This window comes from Furipterus horrens, unplaced genomic scaffold (genome assembly GCF_987537825.1).
Source record: "Furipterus horrens unplaced genomic scaffold, mFurHor1.1.pri manual_scaffold_8, whole genome shotgun sequence".
Classification (NCBI taxonomy): Eukaryota; Metazoa; Chordata; class Mammalia; order Chiroptera; family Furipteridae; genus Furipterus; species Furipterus horrens.
In genome coordinates this window covers 35923542-35946103 of record NW_028327178.1, presented here as the reverse complement: position 1 = coordinate 35946103, position 22562 = coordinate 35923542, and the positions used below count along the sequence as shown (strand labels likewise).

At 36.6% G+C, this 22562-nt stretch overlaps 1 protein-coding gene across 1 annotated transcript in view; it reads left to right on the top strand.

Annotated features, from left to right (window-relative positions):
- The window catches only part of TAF4B (TATA-box binding protein associated factor 4b), a 136256-nt gene that overhangs the window by 13238 nt on the left and 100456 nt on the right, over nt 1-22562 (top strand). The window contains exons 2-5 of the mRNA XM_090285690.1: nt 7888-8033; nt 9098-9205; nt 13190-13339; nt 13445-13567. Coding sequence (XP_090141816.1) covers nt 7888-8033; nt 9098-9205; nt 13190-13339; nt 13445-13567 — 527 coding nt within the window. The remainder of the gene's footprint in view (nt 1-7887; nt 8034-9097; nt 9206-13189; nt 13340-13444; nt 13568-22562) is intronic.

The following is a 22562-nucleotide window of genomic DNA, read 5'->3' as shown; positions in this document are numbered from 1 at the left end:
CCTGATTTATTTATTTATTTATCTATTTATTTATTTCTGATTGCTGTGACTAGGCTTTGGAATACTATGTTGAGTAAGAGTGGTGAAAGTGGACATGCCTGTCTTGTTCCCGATCTTAAGGAAAATGCTTGTAGTTTTTGCCCATTGGCTATGACACTAGGTGTGGGCTTGTCATATATGAACTTTATTGTGTTGAACTATGTTTCCTCTATTCCCACTTTGCTGAGAGTTTTTTATTATAAATGGGTGCTAGATTTTATCAAATGCTTTTTCTGCATCTATTGATGGGCTCATGTGGTTTTTATCGTTCAATTTGTTTATGAGGTATACCATGTTTATTGATTTGTGGATATTGTACCAAACTTACATCCCAGAATAAATCTTTCTTGATCATGGTGTATGATTCTTTTAATATATTGCTAGATCTTGTTTGCTAATACCTTGTTGAGGATTTTAGCATCTATGTTCACTAGGGATATTGGCCTGTACTTTTCTTTTTTTGTAGTATCTTTATCTGGTTTTGGAATTAGGATAATGCTGGCCATGTAAAACGAGCTTGGGAGTCATCACTCTTGAATTTTTTGAAATAGTTTGAGAAGGATAGGTGTTAGTTCTTCTTTGAATGTTTGGTAATATTCACCTGTGAAGCCATCTGGTCCAGGAATTTTGTTGGGAGTTTTTTGGTTACTGCTTTATTTTCATTTTTTGTAATCTGTCTATTTAGATTCTCTTGATTCTTTCTGACTGAGTTTTGGAAGATTGTACGTTCCTAGGAATTTATCCATTTTTTCCAAATTGTCCAATTTGTTGGCACATAGTTTGTAGTATTTCCTTACAGTATTTTATATATTTTTGGTGTCAGTTATTACTTCTCTTTTGTTTGTGATTTTATTTATTTGGGTCCTCTTTTTTTCTTAATGAGTCTGGTTAAAGGTTTGCCAGTGTTATTTTTATTTATTTAAAGAGAGGGGAAGGGAAACAACGTTCTGCTGCCTCTTGCACACCCCCAGCTGGGCACCAGGCCCACAACTCAGGCGTGTGCCCTGGCTGGGAATCAAACTAGCAGCCTTTTGGTTCACAGGGTGGTGCTCAATCCACACCAGCCAGGGCTTTTTTATCTTTTCAAAGACCAGCCCTTGGTTTAATCAATCTTTTGTGTTGTTTTTTTTACCCTATTTCATTTATTTCTGCTCTGATCTTTATCATTTCCTTCTACTCATTTGGGGTTTTGTTGTTGTTTTCCCCAAGTTCCTTTAAATGTAAAGTTACATTGTTTATTTGAGATTTTTCTTGTTTCCTGAGGTAGGCCTGTAATGCTGTGAATTTTTTTCTTAGCATTGCTGTAGCTGTGTCCCATAGATTTTGGGTTTTTGGGCTCTCCTCATTTTTTTCAAGTTATCTTTTGATTTCTTCTTTGATCTCATTGGTAACCCTTTCATTATTGAGTAACATGTTATCTAGCCTCCATGTCTTTGTGTGCTTTTCAGTTTCTCATTGTGATTGATTTTTAGTTTTATACCATTATGGTCAGAGCAAATGCTTGATATGATTTCAATTTTCTTAAATTTATTGGGACTTGTTTTGTGTACTAACATGTGGTCTATCCTAGAAAATGTTATACATACACTTGAAAAAATGTATATTTAGCTGTTTGGGAATGAAATGCTCTGAAGGTATCAATTAAATCCATCTGATCTAATGTGTCATTGAAGGCCATTGTTTTCTTTTTCATTGATGTCAATGAGGTGTTAAAATCCCCAATTATGACTGTACAACTGTCAGTCTCTCCCTTTATATTTATCAAAATTTGCTTTACATATTTAGGTGTTCCTGTGTTGGGTGCATAACTGTTTACAAGGGTGATACTCTTTGTTGGATTGCTCCCTTTGTCGTTATGTAGTGCACTTTTTTTGTCTCCTACTATAGTCATGTTTAAGCCTGTTTTGTCAGATATATATATGGCTACCTCAGCTATTTTTTTCTTCTATTTGCATGAAATATCTTTTCCCATCCCTTTACTTTTAGACTGTGTGTATCTTTCATTCTGAGGTTGGTCTCTTGTAGTCAGCATATATATGGACTTTGTTTTCTTATACACTCAGTTACCTTTTGTCTTTTGATTGGAACATTTAAGCTATTTACATTTAAAGTGACTATTGATAGGTACATATGTATTGCCTTTTAATTCTTTTAACTGTCTTCCTGTTTTTTTACTCCTTTTTCCACTCCTTTTTCCTCTCCTCTTCCTCTGTTCCTCCTCCCTTTCCTGCTCCTCCTCCTCTTTCCCCTCCTCCACCCCTCTCCATTCTGCTCCTCCTCCTTCCTTCCTCCCCCCACCCCCTCCAAAGGCCCTTTAACATTTCTTGTAATACTGGCTTGGTGATAACAAACTCCCTTAGCTTTTTCTTGTCTGGGAAACTCTTTATTTCTCCTTCAATTTAAAATGATAGCCTTGCTGGGTAAAGTAGTCTTGGTTTTAGGTCTTCAGGTTTCATCACTTTGCATATTTCATGCCAATTCTTTCTGGCATGAAATATTTCTGTTGCGAGATCAGCTGACAGGTCTTATGGGAGCTCCCATGTGGATAACTGTCTTTCTGTAGTGGTTTTTAAGATTCTCTCTTTGTCTTTAACCTTTGCCATTTTAATTATGATGTGTCTTGGTGTGGGCTTTTTTGGGTTGTCCATCTTGTTTGGAACTCTTCTGCATTTCTTTTTCCTTCACCAGGTTAGGGAAGTTTTGGGTCATTATTTCTTGAAATAGTTTCTTGACTCCTTGCTCTCTTCTTCTGTTACCCCTTTGATGCATGTGTTGTTATGCTTAATATGGTTAATAGTGTTGAAGTACTTGATTTCTTTGTTGATCATCTTTTTAGTTGTCTGATCTTTATTCAAAGTGTAGGTAGATATTAGCAGTATTATCAAATTGTCAAAATTTTCTCTTCATTTCAGCTTTTGCTTCATATATTTTTGGCTCTGTTGTATGCAGGGTGGGGGAAAAGTAGGTTTACAGTTTTTCATATGGAAAATAATACAGTAATTCATGAATATTAATACAAAAATAAGCTCTATGTTTTGCATACTTACAACTCTAATCCTACTTTTGCCCCACCCTGTGTGTATTTAGAATTGTTTCATTTTTCTGATCCATAGTTTTATCAATTATAAAATGCCCCCTTTATCTTTAGTAATATTTTTTGTTTTAGTTTATTTAGTTTTATATTAGTTGGCCAATTCAGCTTTCTTCTGGTTGCTATTACATGATATATTCTCACTGTCCTTTTACTTTCAACTCTTTATGCATCTTTGAGTCTAAAGTATGTCTCCTGTAGCATATATTTGGATCTTATTTTTTAAATTCAGCCTAACATTTTTTTTGCCTTTTGATTGGATTATTTAATCCATTCATGTTTTATGTTATCGATATATTGAGTTTAAGTCTGTCATTAACTTTTTTCCTATATGTTTCCTTTTCCCCCTCTATTTCTTCTTTCTTGCTGTCTTTTCATTAAGCGAATACTTCTAGTGTAACATTTAATTCCTTTATAATTATAAGTACATGTATGTATTTTTTTGTTTGGTGGTTGCTGTAGGGCTTATAATATATGTCTATCTGCTTCACATTTATATTAACTTATTTCAGTGAGATATAAGAACATTTAACTCAGTTTTATTTTTATTTTTGTGCTGTTACTGTTCTACATATTGCATCTAGATGTGTTACAAACCCAGCAATTCCTTGTTGTAGTTATTACTCTATGTAATTTTTATCTTTAAAGAAGATGACAAAAGAAAGAAGAGCAAGGATATATTTGTAATATTTGTTTTATTACCTTCTTATTTACCATTTCTGGTTTCTTTCATTTGTTGCTATGGATGAAGTTACCATCAGGAGTCACTTCCTTAGTGCAGTACAGCTTTGCTCTCACCCACTTCCTTTATGCTGTTATCTACAAATATATTACATTTCTATGTCACTGTTGTAGGTCCAATGATACAACTTACTTATATATATATATATCGATATAATTGTTTTTTAAAGCTACTAAGAAGAATGGAAAAGTTATATGTGTTTATATTGTGAAATTACGTAATTACCTTTATTACTGTTTCTTTTTTCATGTGAATTCAAAGTACTGTCTGGGGTCACTTATTTTCAGCCTGAAAGTCTTTATTTAGTAGTTCTTCTATGGTGTACCTCCTAGCAACCAATCCTCTCAATTTTTTCTGGGAATGCCTTTATTTTGCTTTTAGTTTTAAAAGATATCTTTATGTATATCTGATAGCTAGTTAACAGTTTTTTTTCTTTTAGCAATTGGAATGTTTCATTCTACTGCCTTCTGGCCTCCATTGTTTATGATGAATCTCTTTGAATCAATCCTCTTTAGAGTTTGTTGAGCTGTTTGGAGGTCTAGATTGCGTTTTATCAAATTCAGGAAGTTTTCAGCTGGCTTTTCTTTGAATGTTTTTTCTGCACCTTTATATATTTCTCTCTCCCTCCTCTTTCTTATACTCATGTTATTTTTATGTTGGTGCCTTATCTGTGGCCCATGTTTCTCTGAGGCTCTGTTTATTTTCTTAATTCTTTTTTCTTTCTGTTCTTTGAAATGCATAATTTCTATTAATCTTTTAATATATCTTTTTTTGTTAGGCTTTATTTACTTATTTTTAATTTTATTAAATTTATTGGGGTGACATTGGTTAGTAAAATGATACAGGTTTCAGGTGTATATACATCATCTATATATTGTATTGTGCATTCACCACCCCAAGTCAAGTCTCCTTCCATCATTGATGTAAGAGGGAATCATTGATAGGGTGCCCCTGATATGTGCCCTGACCAGGGACTGAACCCGCAACCCAGGCATGTGCCCTGACTGGGAATTGAACGGGGGACCTTTTGCTTTACAGGACAACACCCAACCAACTGAGCCACACTAGTCAAGACTGCCAAGCTGTTCTTTGTATCTATGAGTCTATTTGTATTTTGTTTGTTAGTTTATTTTGTTTACTGGATTCTATATATGAGTTGAATCATATGTACTTGTCTTTCTCTGATTTGCTTTTTTCACTTAGTCTAATATTCTTTAGATCCATCCGTGCTGTCGCAAAAAGTAAGATTTCTTTATTCTTTATAGCCAGGTAGTATTCCATTGTATAAATGTACCACAGATTTTTTTATCCACTCATCTTTTGATGGGCACTTGGGCTGCTTCCAAATCTTGACTATTGTAAATAACACTGCAATGAACATAAGGGTGCATATATTCTTCCGAATTAGTGTTTTGAGTTTATTCGGATATATTCCCAGAAGTGGAATGCTGGGTCATAATCTGTCTTTAAGCTCATTGATCCTTCTTTTGCTCATTCAACTTCATCATCTGTAGTGAATTTTTTATTTCAGTTATTGTACTTTTTAACTATTTAAATTATATTTCTGCCTCTGATGGTATTTCTTTATTTGACAGGATGTCATCATACCTTCCTTTACTACTGTAATCATGGTTTTTGTTAGTCTTTTGAGCATAATTATAATGGTTACTTTGAAGTCTGTTAAATCTGACATCTAGTCCCTCTCAGTGGTAGTTGCTGTTCCTGCCCTATTTTTCCCCCTCACACTTTTTTCTTTGCATGTCCTGTTATTTGTTTTTCAGAGCTCATGTATTATAACAATCTATTCCTGGACCCTGCCACCTTGAGTATATTATTGTTTGCTTATTTTTTTTTTAATGTCTGGCTTAATTATTTTGGTGAAGCCTCTTTTCTCAGCAATGGGAAGCCTTTTATGTTTCTCCTTTTTAGAGGGCACATAGCCTTGGGCATTAGCACAGCCACCCTGGCTGGGATGGCAGTAGTTGTGGCAGGGCTTTCTTTCTTTGATGTCTTTGGAAAGCTGTTTGTCTCTGCTGGTGTCAGGCCCAGCTGTTGGTCTCTCCTCATTGATTTCTCTATTGTTTCAACCATATCCTAGAGCCTAACTTGCTTCATAGTCTGATTTAATTAAAATTTGGTCTCCTTTACAGGGGTAGTTTTTAAGGTCATTGTTTGATATTTGTTCCGATCCCTGGAGGGCTCTTCTTAGTTGTCTCTTTGTCTGGTTCTCTCTGGTAAACTACAGCTAGGCCTGTGGCTTAGTTTGTATCTGTCATGAAGCTACCAGCCTTCTTTTAAATTGTTCCATTAGATTTGAGAGTGTCCTTAGCCTTCAGCCTCCCCACACTCTGCAATAAAAAGTTTCTCTAGGGAGATATTTGGAGCAGGTACCGGGATTGTGGCATGCTTCTCTTAAAAGTGATACCCATGGTTTAGAAGTGAGTACTGGGCATAGATGGTAGTCTCTGGTCTTCTCGGCTTACATTTCCCAGCATGGTAACTCCACCCTACCAAAGACTTGGGGTGGGGGCAATCAGGGCCCAAGTATTCTCTGTTCCATACCTAACATAGAATCTTCCATATGTGAGTGGGGATTGGGTGAAATAAGGTGGACACTCTTGGAAAAATTTGTCCTGTGCAATTTGCAGCTTAGGGTGGGGGAGGTGAGAAAAGCTGGTGGGCTTCTCTTTGCAGGAAGGTACCATAGCCCTTGACTGGGAGTTGTGGAGATAAGAGACGCCCTGCACTTGCCACATTGCCTGGAGTGAATTACCTGAGGTGCTGAGCTCAAAAGGGAAGGTGAGCTGTGGTTCAGATGTGACAGATCTTGCTGTTCTTACTGAGTTTTAGTAGATTTTCTTTAATAATCATATAGCCATTTTTGGTATGCCTTAGGGCAACTTTCAAAGATTTTAATTTGTTGTTTTTAAAAGTAAATTTTACCAGTTATACCTGTTTTGCTGGGGAATGGATTTACTGAGCTTTTTATGCTAACAGTCTGGAATATGAATATTCTTGATTGTGTCTTCTACTGACATGGAGAATAATTTCTTTAGATTTAGAACTACTGGGTTAAAGGTTATGAAAATGGAAGTTCATACGGCACAATCATAGAATTGAACAAAGAAGCTGTACCAAATTATACTACCACCGTCAAAATAAAGTTCCTGTTGCTGCCCATCTCTCTAACACTCAATATTGTCATAGGACTACTTGATTTTTGCCTGTCTGGTAGGATAAAGTGATACCTCACTCTGGTCATAATTTACTTTTCCCTGTCTTTGGCATGTGTGTTCCTTTTGTACATTTTGAGTACTTGTCCTTTTAATATATGTGAACTAAAATTTTGTCTTGTTTTGTGGTTTTTTTTTTACCTGGGGGTGCCTTTTGCTAAACAAAAGTTCTTTGATATATTCAAATCTATCAAATATTATGTATTTAAGAAATTCTTATTCCAAGTTAAGAAAGATAATTTTCTACATTGTTTAAGAGTTTAAAAAGTTTTACTTTTTTTACTCTTGTATCTTTAATGGTTTTCGTGTATGCTGTGAAACTTTCCATCTTTTCTATGTAGATAAGTCATTGACCTAGTCCTTTTTATAGAATAGTCTCTCTTTCTCGTTGATCTGCAGTGCCTCTTAGGAAAATTTGATGTTACATATCTGTATGAGTTATTTTGTGGTTCTCTATTCTGTTGGTCAGTTTGCCCAGTCTTGTGCCCTTACCATACCATTTTACTTACTGTAGCTTTATAGTTTCATGTCATAAAGAAAAAGTATTTTGCCTCCTCCAAGAGTATCTCCGCCATATGCTTAGACTTCTAAGATTTTAAGTAGCTTTGAGTAAAAACATTTTTTCACATTATATATGATAATAGGTAGACATGGGATTTAGTATGCACTAATCACTTATTCAGACCACTTACATTATTGGAAGAAATAAGAGAAGAAATAGATGATGATAATGCTTCACTTATTAGCTAGGTCACTTTTTTTTTTTTTCTTTTTAAATACAGGAACAGTTTTGATCAAAAGTAACAGCGGTCAGTTGATGTTGGTATCTCCTCAGCAAGCTGTAACAAGAGCCGAGACCACAAGTAACATAATTTCAAGGCTAGCTGTACCAACTAATACTCAAACAGTCAAAATCTGTACAATGCCGGTAATATACCTTAAATTATTTGTCATCTTGTTTAGTTTTCCAGCTGTTATCTTCATTTAAATGTTATCTTCCTATAAATGTGTATGTATTTGCCAATGAAAATATTCCAGGGGATGGCTTTGTTCAACTTTTTCAATTAAGCTACTTGTTAATTTAATCAAGATATTTGGTTTTTTTGTTTGGTGATTGCTAAAACAATGACAGTTCAGTCTCCATACTCAAGGATTTTGTAGTCCTCAAGGGAATGTTCACAGGGCTGTTTGCATCTCTAAATGGAAAGAAAACCATTCTGCTTCAATTTTAATTTATCGCAAAATATTAAGAGTATAGTTTAGTATTCATTTTTATCCATATCTTATAGAATTACCTTTAAGAAATTCAGAACTCTGCTCTAATATTTTATTAATTTGGCATTGTTAAGGAGCTATTTATTTTACATACATTATGATCTTTCTAGGTACCTGAAGCTTATCTTGTGTGCCAGAGTTAAAAAAATTTTTTTGGTGGGGGGCATCTTTCTTTGATTAAACAGAAAATGCTGAATATAGTGCATTTTCTTGATGAGTCAGGCTCATCCTAAAGAAAGATTGCATTTTTCTGTGGTTAATATCATCCCCTGCCAGTTAAAATCCCTCCAACCTGATTTTGTACTCTTCTAATCTGATTCTGGGTTCTCAACCAAAGATTTTCTCTTGTTACTAGTTTGCTTTATCTAACTGCTGTGGGTTGAGAAGATAGTTTAGCAGATTTTTGTTTATAATTAGATAGCAAATGAGAATCCATGTTTCTGTATGTGCCAAAGAGTAGAGTTCAGGATTTTAATGCTAAAATACTGTGACATTTATTTGTTAAATCAGTTGCCTCCTTAGGTATATGAAATGAGTGTCAGCTGGCCAGTTGACCAATTAGGTTCATAGTAGAGAATGTACATACAATTTTTAAGGTTATAAATCCAGTTATAACACAGAAATTTGCTATGGTAAAGTGTTTTAATGTTTGCCATAGTACTGATTGATTTTAGATTACTAATGCCGATGACTATATTATTCCCCCAAACCTCCCAGAATTCTAATTCACAATTAATCAAGAAAGTGGCGGTGGCACCTACTAAACAATTGGCACAAATGGGAGCTACTGTGGTAACCACTGTTCCGAAGCCTTCCTCAGTACAAGTAAGTTGTGACAGACTTGTGGCCATGTGTGCACTGGCTGTTCCCTCATCTTCCTTTTTTATTTAGTTATTTTCTGCCAGATGTATAAGTTGCTGACTCTGTGACATTGAAGAGAATAACTCAGTGACATGTGATGACACTTATCAAACCGGTAACTATTGGAGGTATGGAAAACACAAGATAAACACGAAGTATATTTTTGGAATATCAGTTATACTTGAAAATATTAATTTAATATAAATGCATCAAATAGCCATGCGTCACAGTATCAGAAAGTAGGTGCTGAAACCAAATTTGGTGTACAGGATATTAATTAGGGAAATGATACCTGTGGAAGGGAAGGGGGAGGGTAAGTTAGAGTTTGAACTCGATGATGTCCCAGTAAAACCTCAGTGAAACTGGTGGAGAACTTTAGAGCAAATATGATCTGTCAGAGAGCTGTCCCATTGTGTGCCCGCATGGTCTGCTGGGCCTTAATCTCCCCTTTGTGATCAGTCATTGGATGTGAACTCTCCAGGGACAGTTGTGCTCTAGGGCAAGGTAATTCTCTACAGCTGAGTTAAAACCTGAAGGAACTGACAACTGTAGGTTTTCTAATAGCATTCCCAGCAGCTAGGAAAACACAGATCTCTCTTTGTGGTGGCCTGTCACAATATACTGCCTGCATTACTGGGATCTGCTTCATCACACAGTTTGAAGACCTGCTCTTTTGGAATTCTAGTGGATTACTTCCTTGGGGAAATAATGAAGGAAGTTTGTAGGACAAATTACTCATTTAATATTCATCATCTCCTTTCATTATTATCCAGAGTCCCCTTACTCTCAACTACCACTCTGCTGTTCATGATAGCTTAACTGGTAGTATGACCAGACCCTAATCCCTGAGGGATATGAGGTCCTAATCACCATGCTCTTTTGAGGCAAGAGTTGCTGCACTTGTCCATTTATCATCACAACTGGACAAGGAAATACCAAGAGACACTTAAGTGGATCACGTGTATCTACCGCACGTATTTCTTTTTTACTTCCATTGTGTAATAATAACTCTGCCTATTCCAGATGTCAGGCCAGATACCCCATCATTAGATAATGAATCTTCACTTTCCTGCTGGTCTAGACACAAGGAATCAGAAGTGCCCAGGAGGCAGCCATGGCATCTAGTTTATAGGGACTCTTGCTATGTCCTTTGGTGAACGTGTGATGCCTGTGGTGGCCATATAGGTGGAATACCCAGATAGCGAGCTCAGCCAAACAGGTGGGAAGCTGAGGGGGCAAGTGTCTATTGAGGGCTGGTAGAGGGTACACAAGCAAAAGGCATGAGGATATTTCATTGGTGTGTTTGAATGTCACTAGGTCACCGTCAGAAGGAGACAGGCGGGAACCAACTTTATCACATTGGTACACCTAGTCACCTGGATGGAGTGTTTGGAGACTATTTCTGGGGATGTTGAAACATCAGCAAAATAGGAAGTTTAAAGAATTTACTATATGAATATTTTATGGAAAGGTTTTATCACTTAAGCTGTACTTTGAGTATATGAGTTTTTCACTGGATCTATTTTTTAAAAGATTTAATACTTAATAGTTGTTCTAAAATGATATATCTGGGTTGTTAGTTATTTTTCTTGGATATTTCCATGTGGATTGTTTGTAACTTTTTCTACTATAGATCAATGCATATTTTAAGCTGGGCTGCTCCTCCATGGTAGGCTAAAGCAGTAGAAATTATCAAAGAGTGGAATTAATGAATAATATATGTGTTCACTTTCGGGGTAAAGCATCTCAGTTTTAGTCATTTCTTGGAAATAAGGAGATAGAACTTGGAAATGAGAGAAGATAGAACTCTTTGTCCTTGACTGTTTGGCAATAAAGGCAAATGTGTATTAAGAAATTTTAAGAATTATTTGTTCCTATTTGTCGGTATTGATGTTTATTAAAATGGCTTAAAACATGGTCTGCTCTATTAAATATAACACAGTAATTACTTTGAAATCTTCGTTCAGTTTTATATTGTATTAATGATGAAGACATAGCTTAACCCATTGTAAGGTTGGATTATAATGTGCAAATGATTGCATTTAGAATTAGTATTTCTAATTACAAATGAACAAACCTAAAGCTGAAGTGCAGTTTAGACTGCTAAATATGCATACAATTCATTTTACTGGCTCTATGTATAAATAATTTTTCACAGATTATTTCACATACATCCCAGGGTTTTTTTGTTTTTGTTTTTTAAATTTCCTGTTCCCCAGATACGCCTCGTCAGTGCCAGTGCAATCTTACAAAGTATGGAAGTACCATTGGCTGGTCTGTAGAGTCTAAGGCAGAGTTATGGTTGAGTTTAAGGTGGTTCATCCATTACAATAGTGAGCTTATGTAGTTTAACAGTGGGGTTGTGTACCTACCTCTCCATGCCTTTTAAGAGGTGAAATTTGCATGGAAAGTGCATGTATCTTGTAGGGTCATGAAGAACAAATTTTGCCCCAGACACAGAATATAACATTGACAAGAAATGTAGAAATGCTGTAACTGCTTCCTCTACTCCAAAAAACAGGACATTTTTTCCTGTGCTCACATTTCATTGGGCCTTATTTTGATTGTAAGAGAGAGGGACAAAACTCCCTCTTACCAGTGTTGAAAGGTAATCATACTCATCACCTAAAGTTCCAGATTACACCTCTTAAATATAGTAACACAAAGAGTTAAAAATAGACCCACTGAAGGAAGAGTATTTATTTATTATACATAGAGCTATAAAGTTTATTAGAAAAATCACCCAAAAGGATTCAGAGGAAAGGCGTACAGTAGTTGTCCTTGGACAGCAAGAGTAAGGATAGGATAGGAAGGAGATGGCATTTCCATTGTTGCCGTTGACATCTGGTCATACTTGATAAAATTGTACTAGTTTAGGTGTAATTTGTTGTTTTACCCCCCTCTTTTTTTTTTTTCCCTTAACATTTCATCATTAGGCCAAGCACCCTCATCAGTCAGTATTTTAAATTTCTTTCACAATTTTACCCTCAAAACATTGTCTAATACATGCTCCAGTTTTTCTAAAATGGCACAAATTTACCTATCTTTATTATTACAGAAGGAAGTTTACTTGACGATGATAGCAGCCTGACCTTTTTGTGCTATATGCCTATAGAACACAAGCATTTAAATGTAAATAATGGTGCAATGTTCAGTTTTCTGTGTGAATTGTAAATACTGTTTTCTCTATAGCCCCGAACTTTACTCACATTTAGTAACGTTAGTGTCTGTCTTTAAAATAAGATTGTTGCTTAATCTCATTATGATTTTCTAAATTACTACCTGACTTGTGATTTCTTATATGAAACTTTATCCTGAAGGTGGTGCTATAATCATACCTCATTTCAATAGAGGAAGAAACATCTGAAATTCTTTTCAGTGTGAAAATGAGATAGCACTTCCGAAATATTTATAATGCTTCCTCTTATGGTCTGCATAAAAGCAGCTTATTTGAATATAAAATGACCAGTAAATCTCTCTGCTTTATACTTACGAAAAAGCAGAGAATTACAGAATAGAAATTCTATATTTTCATATAAAGGCTTACTATTTCAAATTGTTTTTAGAGAAATATTAATAATATCTTGTGAAGACTGTGTGCTTGGCACTGTGTTCCACAGCAACTTTAAGATAGGTGTCATTGCTATTTTTGTTTGTTTGTTTTAAATTAAACAGGAATGAGAAGGTTAGCAGGATTAAGTAACTTGTCTCCTGAGGTCAACACTTAGTAGGTATTAATGAAAAGGAGGTAGGTAGGTAGGTGAGACTGAAACCCAGATCTGCTTGAGTCCAGAGCTTATATAATTATTACATTGCCTTAGGCTAGTAGAGCATAATAAAAGCAGAGATTTCAAGTCCATTTGTAGTCTGATAAGTGGGAAATGAGGTACCCACTATCACACATATGATAGTAATACATATCTAAATATATACTACTTTTAATTTCAGCCAACTAGTGTTGTCACAGTTACTCCTGTAAAGCCATTGAATACGGTAACTACTCTGCAGCCTTCAGGTTTGGGAGCATCACATACCCCCTTAAGTGAGCCCACTCTCAAAGCAGAGAACTCAGCAGCTGTTCAGACTAATCTTTCTCCGGTAAGCTCTCACTTCCACATTACATAAATACAGTTCTTTACAATTTTTTTTAACTCGGTTTTCTACCTAACATTTATAAATGTTTGTTTATATTTTTATATTTAGATGATGCTAGAAAATGTGAAGAAATGTAAGAACTTTCTTGCAATGTTAATAAAACTAGCATGTAGTGGATCACAGTCCCCAGAAATGGGGCAGAGTGTGAAGAAGCTGGTGGGACAACTTTTGGTAAGTTAGTAAGAATCTGTAGAGCAAGTCTTAAGTGGGAAATAAATATTTTAAGTGAAGTTTATTTTAAATGGATTTTTTGATAAACTTTACTTTTGCTTCTTGAAAGCTTTGTAATGACCATAAATCTTAGACAAGGAAATCTGTTGTAGTATATTACTTTCTGTCAGTCTTGCTTACCTTAGCCTAAAAAGGGCCTTGGAGAGAAGGTTGACTGTTTGGTCAATTAAAAAGTTATTAGAATTGTAAATGCCAGAAAGCCAGGCTGTTAAGAAATAATAGACTTCAGTGCTGTGTTTGTCTAAACAACAAACTCTGGGACCTGTGGAAGTAAGTTAACTTCCTCATGTCTGTTTCCTTTTCATAAGATGAGAAGAATAAATGTGATGATCCTTGAGGTTTATGTTAGTGCCAAAATGCTGTGTCTTTTAGCTACCAAATTACACATCCTTGGTTTCCTCTATCCTTTTTCACGTAAAATGCTTTGATATGTTAAAAAATGGTTGAAGGCGGAAATTAGCAAATATTGCATATTATGTGCTTAAGAAATATGCTGGGGGTATGACAGATATGTGTAATTTTCGATTTAAAAGAAAAGCCATAAGAGTTTATTTGAGGCAAATCGATGACATAAGCTGAGGAGCAAGATTCCAAATGCTCTGGAGAATAACAGTTTTGCAGCTTTGTTTATACAACCTATTATTTTTTCCTTTGAGTTTTGTGTGTTGTTTTGGTGGGAGAAGGTGGTGCCTGCTCTTCCAAGGGAGGGCATGACCTCTTAAGCATTAGTATGGGCAGAGGTTTGTTAACTCAGATTTTTATTTTGCCTCCAGACCACCTCTTGTTATCCTATTAAAAACAGATATGTGACGGGAGGCAGTTAATCAGATCTATGTATGAACTTCTTCTGCAAGTACTATGGACCCCCTCCCAATCCTTTTTCTCCTAAACTTCTACCTAGCAAAAGGAAGTTATTACCAACTTGGCATTTTTTCTCTATCACACCTTGGTAATAGTGTAAGATTTCCCATTTAAAAAATGTCAGCTCATAAGTTTCTTCATCTAAGTATAGCTAAAATGCACTGTGATGCATGGAGGAGTGCAAAAAAACAAAAAATGGGTAGCCAGGGAGCAGGGAAGAACCAAGGAGCCATCTTGGACTTGCCATAGCCCCAACTATTTGTTTAATGTACAGCCCTTGCTTATCCATATGATATATACTAGAAGTTTTCAGAACTAATTTTACAATGCTTCTCATGCAGTTTTAAATATTTTGAGTGTTCTGAAACACCACAAAGTTATTTCTACATAAGTTGAGATTTTTAACCCTTAAAACCTCAATTTCTAGTGAAACCTAGGATGTAATCAATTAATATTCTTTAGCTTAGACATTTTATAAACTCTAGAAACATTTTCATAGACATCGAAGTCAATTACTAACATGAATTTATTTTCTAAAACTCAGGCAAAATAAAGATATCTGTTACTTATACCAACAAACTTAAGCTAGCTTTTATAAGGTTGGCCAAAAAGTCCGTTACCTTTTTTTGTACGATGGCTCTAGTAGCACTTAGTTGTCTAATTTCATTGGAAACAATTTTGTTTGATTGTATTGTGACAGCTGTCATAATAGTGTGCATTAAAAAAAACTCATCAAAGTTAGTGAATTTTTGTGCAGCTATTTTAATATTGAAGATATGCCACTTTTTCAGCATATTATGCTTTGTTATTTCAAGAAGGGTAAAAATACAACTGAAACGCAAAAAAAAAAAAAATACTTGTGGAGTATATGGAGAAGGTGTTGTGACTGATCAAACATGTCAAAAGTGGTTTGTGAAGTTTCTTGGTACCACTGACATTTTGGCTAAGTAATTCTTTGCTGTGGGGCTGCCTTATGCATTGGAAGATGTTTAGCAGCACCCCTGGCCTCTACACACTTGAAGCCAATAGTGGGAGATAGCTGACATATTCAAAATATTCAAATCAATAAAGTTATTGATGAAAATGAAAAATGTGTCTTTCATTTTACAGAAAAAACTAACTGGACTTTTTGGCCAACCCAGTATTTACTAAGGACTAATCTTAGTTCATGTGAACTGGAAAACATTTGAGTTAGTTCTGTATTTCTGAGAATTTTACAATACTGTACCCAATCCTTACAAGTGTTTCTTTTAACAATACAATCTGGAGGTAGAAAATTATCTTACATTTACCACACACATATATAGAGATACACAGACAGATATAAACAGTTTCATCCAAATTTTGTTTTCCAGGTATTTACAATTTATATCTGTCTTTGACAAGTCAAGTTCCTAATGGCCTCCCCCCTTTTAAAATAAGGACAGCCAGTAATACCTCATTGGATTGATACCTAAATGACATCATAGGTTGATCTGTTTATCGTAATCCTTTTTTGAAGCTTTGAGAGACCAGTCAATTATGTTTTGTATTCATTCTGCCTAATATATAGCCAGTTTTTTCAAATTGTGTGCACAAAAGTTTAATTTAGAAGTATCAAAGGATCCTCCTCTCAACCATCTTAATATTAATGGGAGTCTGGCAACTGTATGTCATGGAGCTTGCCAGCCTCTGAGGTGCAACTTCCCATGTTAATTTGGAGTGGTAGAGCCTGAACAAATTTATAGGGAAAAACAGTCCTTAAGTGCATGTCAACAGACAAGCCAGACATTGTGGATCTCTCTATAAGGGCCGCTTTACACCCTAGAGGAAAGTTTTCCTCATGCAACCCCACAAAGATTCTTAGTCATCTAAGAATACCCAAGCAGGGACCAGCAAGATTGTATGGGATGCTGGAACCACAATGCTTTCCAAGGCATTGGCCCTTCTCTCAGAATGAACCCATTCCAGGGTGCCCTGCCCTTCTCCTCGTGGCTTCCACAGGCTTTTCCAGGATTGGCTGTGCTACCACACTATACAGCTCCTGGCACCCATCTCTGCTACTACAGGTTCAGGGTCCTGAACAACTGTTGTTACCCCGTTGGCTATGGAGTTGGAAGCAAATGTCTTTTCTCCTTTGAAGCTAAAGAGAGTTCAGTCTGTCATTTACCCAACAATGATTTTGTTCAGACTCTAAAGTAGGCAGTCCAATTAACAGCTGAAATTAAAAGCAGCAACCCATTATTTTTTCTTTTTCCTGGGTTATCCCAAACCTTATCCATCTTGAGGATTTTTCTAATAACAGCTCAAATAACATCATGGCCTGCTACTTAAACAAAGAGGCTCAGATATCTTGAGAAACTCATCCAGGGTCAACCATGCACAGCCGGGAACTGGTGGGCCTCTCACCAGTTCATATTTGCACGGTCGTCCCGGGTAAGCTTCTGACAAGTAAATGGTGATGTAAGAAATGTCTAAACCTGTAGAACATTTTTATAAGAGTTTATTTTAGCTAAACTGGTGACATGCCAGGGAGCAATATCTCAAATACTACCTGGGTTTTTTTTTGAACTACTAAAATATACAGATTCCTCTGAGCATATAATGATAATCTTTGTCTATTTTTCATATAAAATGGTTACTTTTTTCAGCAGGAAATGTTGAAATGCAGTTGACTCTTGAACAACATGAGTTTGAACTGTGTAGGTCCACTTATATGCAGATTTTTTTCAGTAAATAATGGTCAGCCCTTTGTATCTGTGGTTTTTGTATCTGTGATTGTACCAACTGCTATTGAAAACAGTATTTTCACATCCCCCACTGCAGTTCCTAAATACCTTGGGTTGGTTGAACCCAAGGATGCAAGAGTCAAAAGTTATACGCAGACTTTCCAGTGTGCAGTGGTTGGTGCCCCTAACCCCGTGTTGTTGGGTCAACTGTATTTCAAATACTGTACAAAAAAATAAATATTAAAAGTACCTTCTTTATTACCCTTTTTTATGCTGCCTATAATTTATTAGCAATATAGCACATTTGAAATGATTAGTTTCTTATTTGGGAAAACTTAGATATTTAAAATTGTAAGTGATATTGTTACCCAGCAAAGTGGGATTCAGCTGCCTGCCACTGTACACACATATAACACAATAATTGATGAAGAAGGAAAAAGGTTTTTATTAACAAGGTGCCCAGTTTGGGAGAGCTGGGGGCTCCTCTGCTCCAAGTCATTCTCTTTTGGGAAGCAGAGAAATCCCTTTGTTCCCCAAAAGACTTAAATCCAAATCCATGTGTAGAGATCCCCTCCATTCTTATGTGCTCTTTTAGTCCAAGGCTGCTAAGCGAACGGGTCTCCATCTCTCCAGCTCCAGCCTCTATCTCTGGAGTGTGCACTGGTGAGGCCAGTGTCTCTTGCTTTGCCTCAGCTGCTTCCCACTCCCCAGACCGGAATGCACTGCCAGATTGCTGCAGCTCCATCCATGGGGCCCCGGCCTTCAAGGTTGCTCATACCCTTTGTGATGGTGAGCTTTCCTGGCCTGAGCATCTGTGCATCGCTTTCCGAGAGAGACCGGGAGAGGTCCAGGACCCATGCCACTCAGCACGGGGCCACAGTGCCCCACAGGCCTGCATGAGCCTTCTCCTGACTCTGCGGGGACGGGGCCCAGAGTCCAGTCCCTCCTGACCGGGTGGGGTGAGGGGAATGTAAAAAGGGCCGTTTCTGCGTGTTCTTTGTTTTAAAATTTTTGCCCCCAAATCTTATGTGCTTTAGGTGTGTCCAGCTTGTTAGCCAATTTAGGCTAATGTCTGCCACGTGCATTAGCTCACACAGTGTCTCTTCTCCTCCTCCGGCTGTCGTGATCTAGAAGTGGGTAGGATGGTTTTCTAGCCACCCACAGAGGCACAGTGTTTCCCCCACGGTGGGGTGTCATGCACAGTTTGCTCACCCTCACCTGGGTGTATGGCACACCCCAGCTGTGTCTTCAGTCGTTGCCACCTTGTGGTTTCCTGTGACCTTTCCCCTTCAGGGAAAGCAGGCTTTCTTGCCTTCTCACAGACCCTTCTTCCACTCCAGGAAGCGCACCTCTCAGGCCCGGATCGGGGTTCCCCAGCTCCCAGTGACATGGCCCAACCCATCCCTATTTCAATATAAACAAGTTTTTAACTTTTGAGCGTCTTTTTAAAGTAAACATTGAGCTTTTGATCTTCCGTTTTCTAGGTATACTTGTTTTAAAAGAGGATCTGGTGGCTTGTTTCTCTGAGGTGGAATACTCTAAATTAGGAGGCATAATGAAAAGGAACATGTATTCAGAAAAACATTAACAAATTTCTAAGTGCAAAGAATTTCTGTATATATGTGGACAACTAGAAGCAGTTAGGAATTAATCATATATCCTTTCTAGCATAAAATCTACTTATTTTAGAATAGCAGGTAGCAATTTTCAAACATTTTGGTCCTAGAATACTTTAATATTTTTAAAAATTGAGGACTCAATTCATTTTGTTGTTGTGGGGTAGGAATTAAAACTGAGAAATTTAAAATAATTTACTGATTTTAAAAATAACAATGAGCCCCATGACATGTTAATATAAACAACATGTAAATGAAAACTATAGTTTCTAAAACCAAAATTTTCAATGAAAAAGAGTGACATTGCTTTATAGTTTTGCAAGTTCCTTTGATATTTGGCTTAATAGAGGTAGCTGGATTCTAATATCTGCCTCTACATTTATTCTGTTTTGCGATATGTTATTTTGGTTGAAGTATTTGGAAAATATTCAGTCTCATGCAGAGAGGTGTTTAGAAAAGTGAGGATTTTAAGAACTTTTTGCCAGATACAGTGTTCCCTCACTTATCGCGGGTATTACGTTCTAGACTCCCCCCGACCCCCCGCGATAGGTGAAAATCCGTGAAGTAGGAACCTTACATTTATTTTAGTATTTATATATATTTTAAGGCTTTATAAACCCTTCCCACACACTTACTAACCTTTCCCACTCCCTTATTAACCTTTTTCACACTTTTATAAACACTACTTATGTTCTTAAACATATTCTACACTCTTAAACCTATGTAACTTTAACAACATATGTATACAGTACCGCAAAATCCTGCGATATAGCGAAAAATCCATGATAAATAATTAAATATAATATTTTAGAAATCCCGCGATAAAGTGAGGCCATGATAAGTGAACCACGATATAGAGAGGGACTACTGTAGTTGTGGATAATCTTCAGATCTGCTGGTTTATCTTGTACTCTAAGTGGATCTTTTACTCATGTATGATTATTGTAACAGAATGCATTTTGGTTATTTGGAAAATGTTGTTTCACTGAGTTGTGCAAATCTTCTAAATGTTGATGAATTTGTTATTTAAATTACCCCAAAATGAGATTTCCAGTCAAGATGGAGGCGTAGGTAGGCACTCTTGGCCTCCTTGTGTAACCATATAAAGAATTACAACCAGATCTCAGAAACAAATAACAACCAGAACTGTCAGAAAATTGAGCTGTATTGAAGTCCAATAGCTAAGGATTTAAAGAAGCCACATTCATCCAGAAAGGTAGAATGGGTGGAGTTGTATAGACAGGATGTTTAGGCAGTGTGGCTCAGACAAACGGCAGTGGCAGTGGAACAGTGGTCCCACATTCACTGTGGTGGATAAAAATTGAGAGGTATAACCTGAAGTGAGCAATACCAGCCCCGAGTCACACCGCACAGCTGACAGTTCCAGCACTGGGAAGATAAATCCCCCTTATCTCTGGCTGTAAAAACCAGTGGGGGTAGGGTGGCAGAAGAAAGTGCCAGATTTTCATTGCTTAAAGGGCCCACATGGCCATAGAACATACCCAAACCATAGAACAGCAACTGGAAGGGTGCCAGTCATATACAGGAAGTGACTGAAAATGGGGCGAGAGCCAGGCATATTGCTAGTAGCCAGGGAGCAGCATTGTCCCCTCTCTGAGCCCCCCACCACAAACAGAGCCACAAAACATTGAAATGGGTAGCCCTGCCCTGACAATTATTTAAGGCTCCACCCCACACAATTTATAGGTACCCTTGCTACATAGGCCACGCTACTAAGACAGGGAGTAAAAGCAGCTCTTCCTAATACACAGAAACAAACAGGGAGGCTACCAAATTGAGGAGACAAAGAAATATGGCTCAAATGAAAGAACAGAACAAAACCCCAGAAAAAGAACTAAGCAAAATGGAGGTAGCCAACCTATCAGGTGCAAAGTTCAAAATGTTGGTAATGAGGATGCTAAGAGAATTCAGAGTTTGGCAAAAAAAAATAAAGGAAGAAATGAAGGTTGCACAAAATGAAGTAAAAATATACAGGGAACCAACAGTGAGGGGAAGGAATATGGGATACAAATCAACACTTTGAAACAAAAGAAAGAAATAAACATTCAACCAGAACAGAAAGAAGAAACAATGCAAAAAGAAAAAAAATGAGGAGAAGCCTAGGAACCTCTGGGAAAACTTTAAACGTACCGACATCCAAATCATAGGGGTGCCAGAAGGAGAAGAGGAAGAAGAGCAAGAAATTGAAAACTTATTTGAAAAAATAATGAAAGAAAACTTCCCTAATTTGGTGAAGGAATTAGACATACAAGTCCAGGAAGCACAGGGAGTCCCAAACAAGTTGGACCCAAAGAGGACCACACCAAGACACATCATAATTAAAATGCCAAAGGTTAAAAATAAGGAGAAAATATTAAAAACGACAAGATAAAAGTAGAGTTACCTACAAAGGAATTTCTATAAGACTATCAGCTCATTTCTCAAAAGAAACTGTACAGGCAAGAAAGGGCTCACAAGAAGTATTCAAAGTGATGAAAAGCTAGAACCTACAACCTAGATTAATCTACCCCAGCAAAACTATCATTTAGAATGGAAGGGCAAATAAAGTGCTTCCCAGGCAAGGTAGAGCTAAAGGAGTTCATCATCACCAAGCCATTATTATAAGAAATGTGAAAGGGTCTTATTTAAGAAAAAGAAGAAGATCAAAACTGAACATTAAGATGGCAATAAATACATAACTATCAGCAGTTGATTCTAAAAAACAAACTGAACAAAGATGCAGAACAGAAACAGAATCATAGTATGGGGATCATTTGGAGGGTTATCAGCTGGGAGGGGGAAGTGGGAGAAATGGGGAAATAGTGCAGGGACTAAGAAGCATAATTGGTTGGTATAAAATAGACAGGGGGAAGTTAAAAATAATATAGGAAAGGGTGAAACCAAAGAATTTATATGCATAACCCATGGACATGAACTAAGTGGGGTGGGATTGCTGGAGGGAAGGGCTGTACCAGGCATAGAGGGGAACAAAGGGAAAAGTTGAGAGAACTGTAACAACATAATCAGTAAAATATAGTTTTTTAAAAAGTTACTCAAAAATTATACTTGTAATCTGACCAACAATCTCATGAGGAAATTCTTTAAGTTCTAGGAAGCTGTCAAACTCAGGATCATGGTTATAAATTTTTCAAAATACTACTATACTTGTCTTAACCAAGGTGTAGAAGCCATCCAAGATTCTAATTTTGAGTTTTAACAACAAATACTACCAGTTTTTTTTATTACAGTGACAGGCTTGGTTGGTTGGTTTTTGAGACAATGCCTGTCAATCAAATACCCTAGTCTTCTGAATAACCACAGTTGGTTTGACATTCTTTCCAATAAAAGAAAAATATCAACTAGTTCAGTTAGCAGCTCAAATCACAGAGTGCTTTTTCTTGAGCGTCTTAATTTGTAGCAGAAATGCTCTATGTGTGGTTTTTATTTTATTATACACTATTTTAAAAAGATGTTTACTGAAGGGTTGAGTATTAGTAAATTAATTTTTACTGCTTCATTGAGCACAGTTTAAAATGAAACTGACTCTTCTTTATTTTTTTTACCACTAGTGCCTAGTGATGGAGAACATGATGACACCTTTTTAAATTTGTTGCCATTGCCTTTCTTGTCAACAGTTTTACCTACTGTTGCATTTGTACCATCACTGCAAATCTCAGCATAATGAAAAAGGCAAAGAAAAACCCTTTTTGGTATTAATATGAAAATAACGTAGGACTCATAGACCCCTGA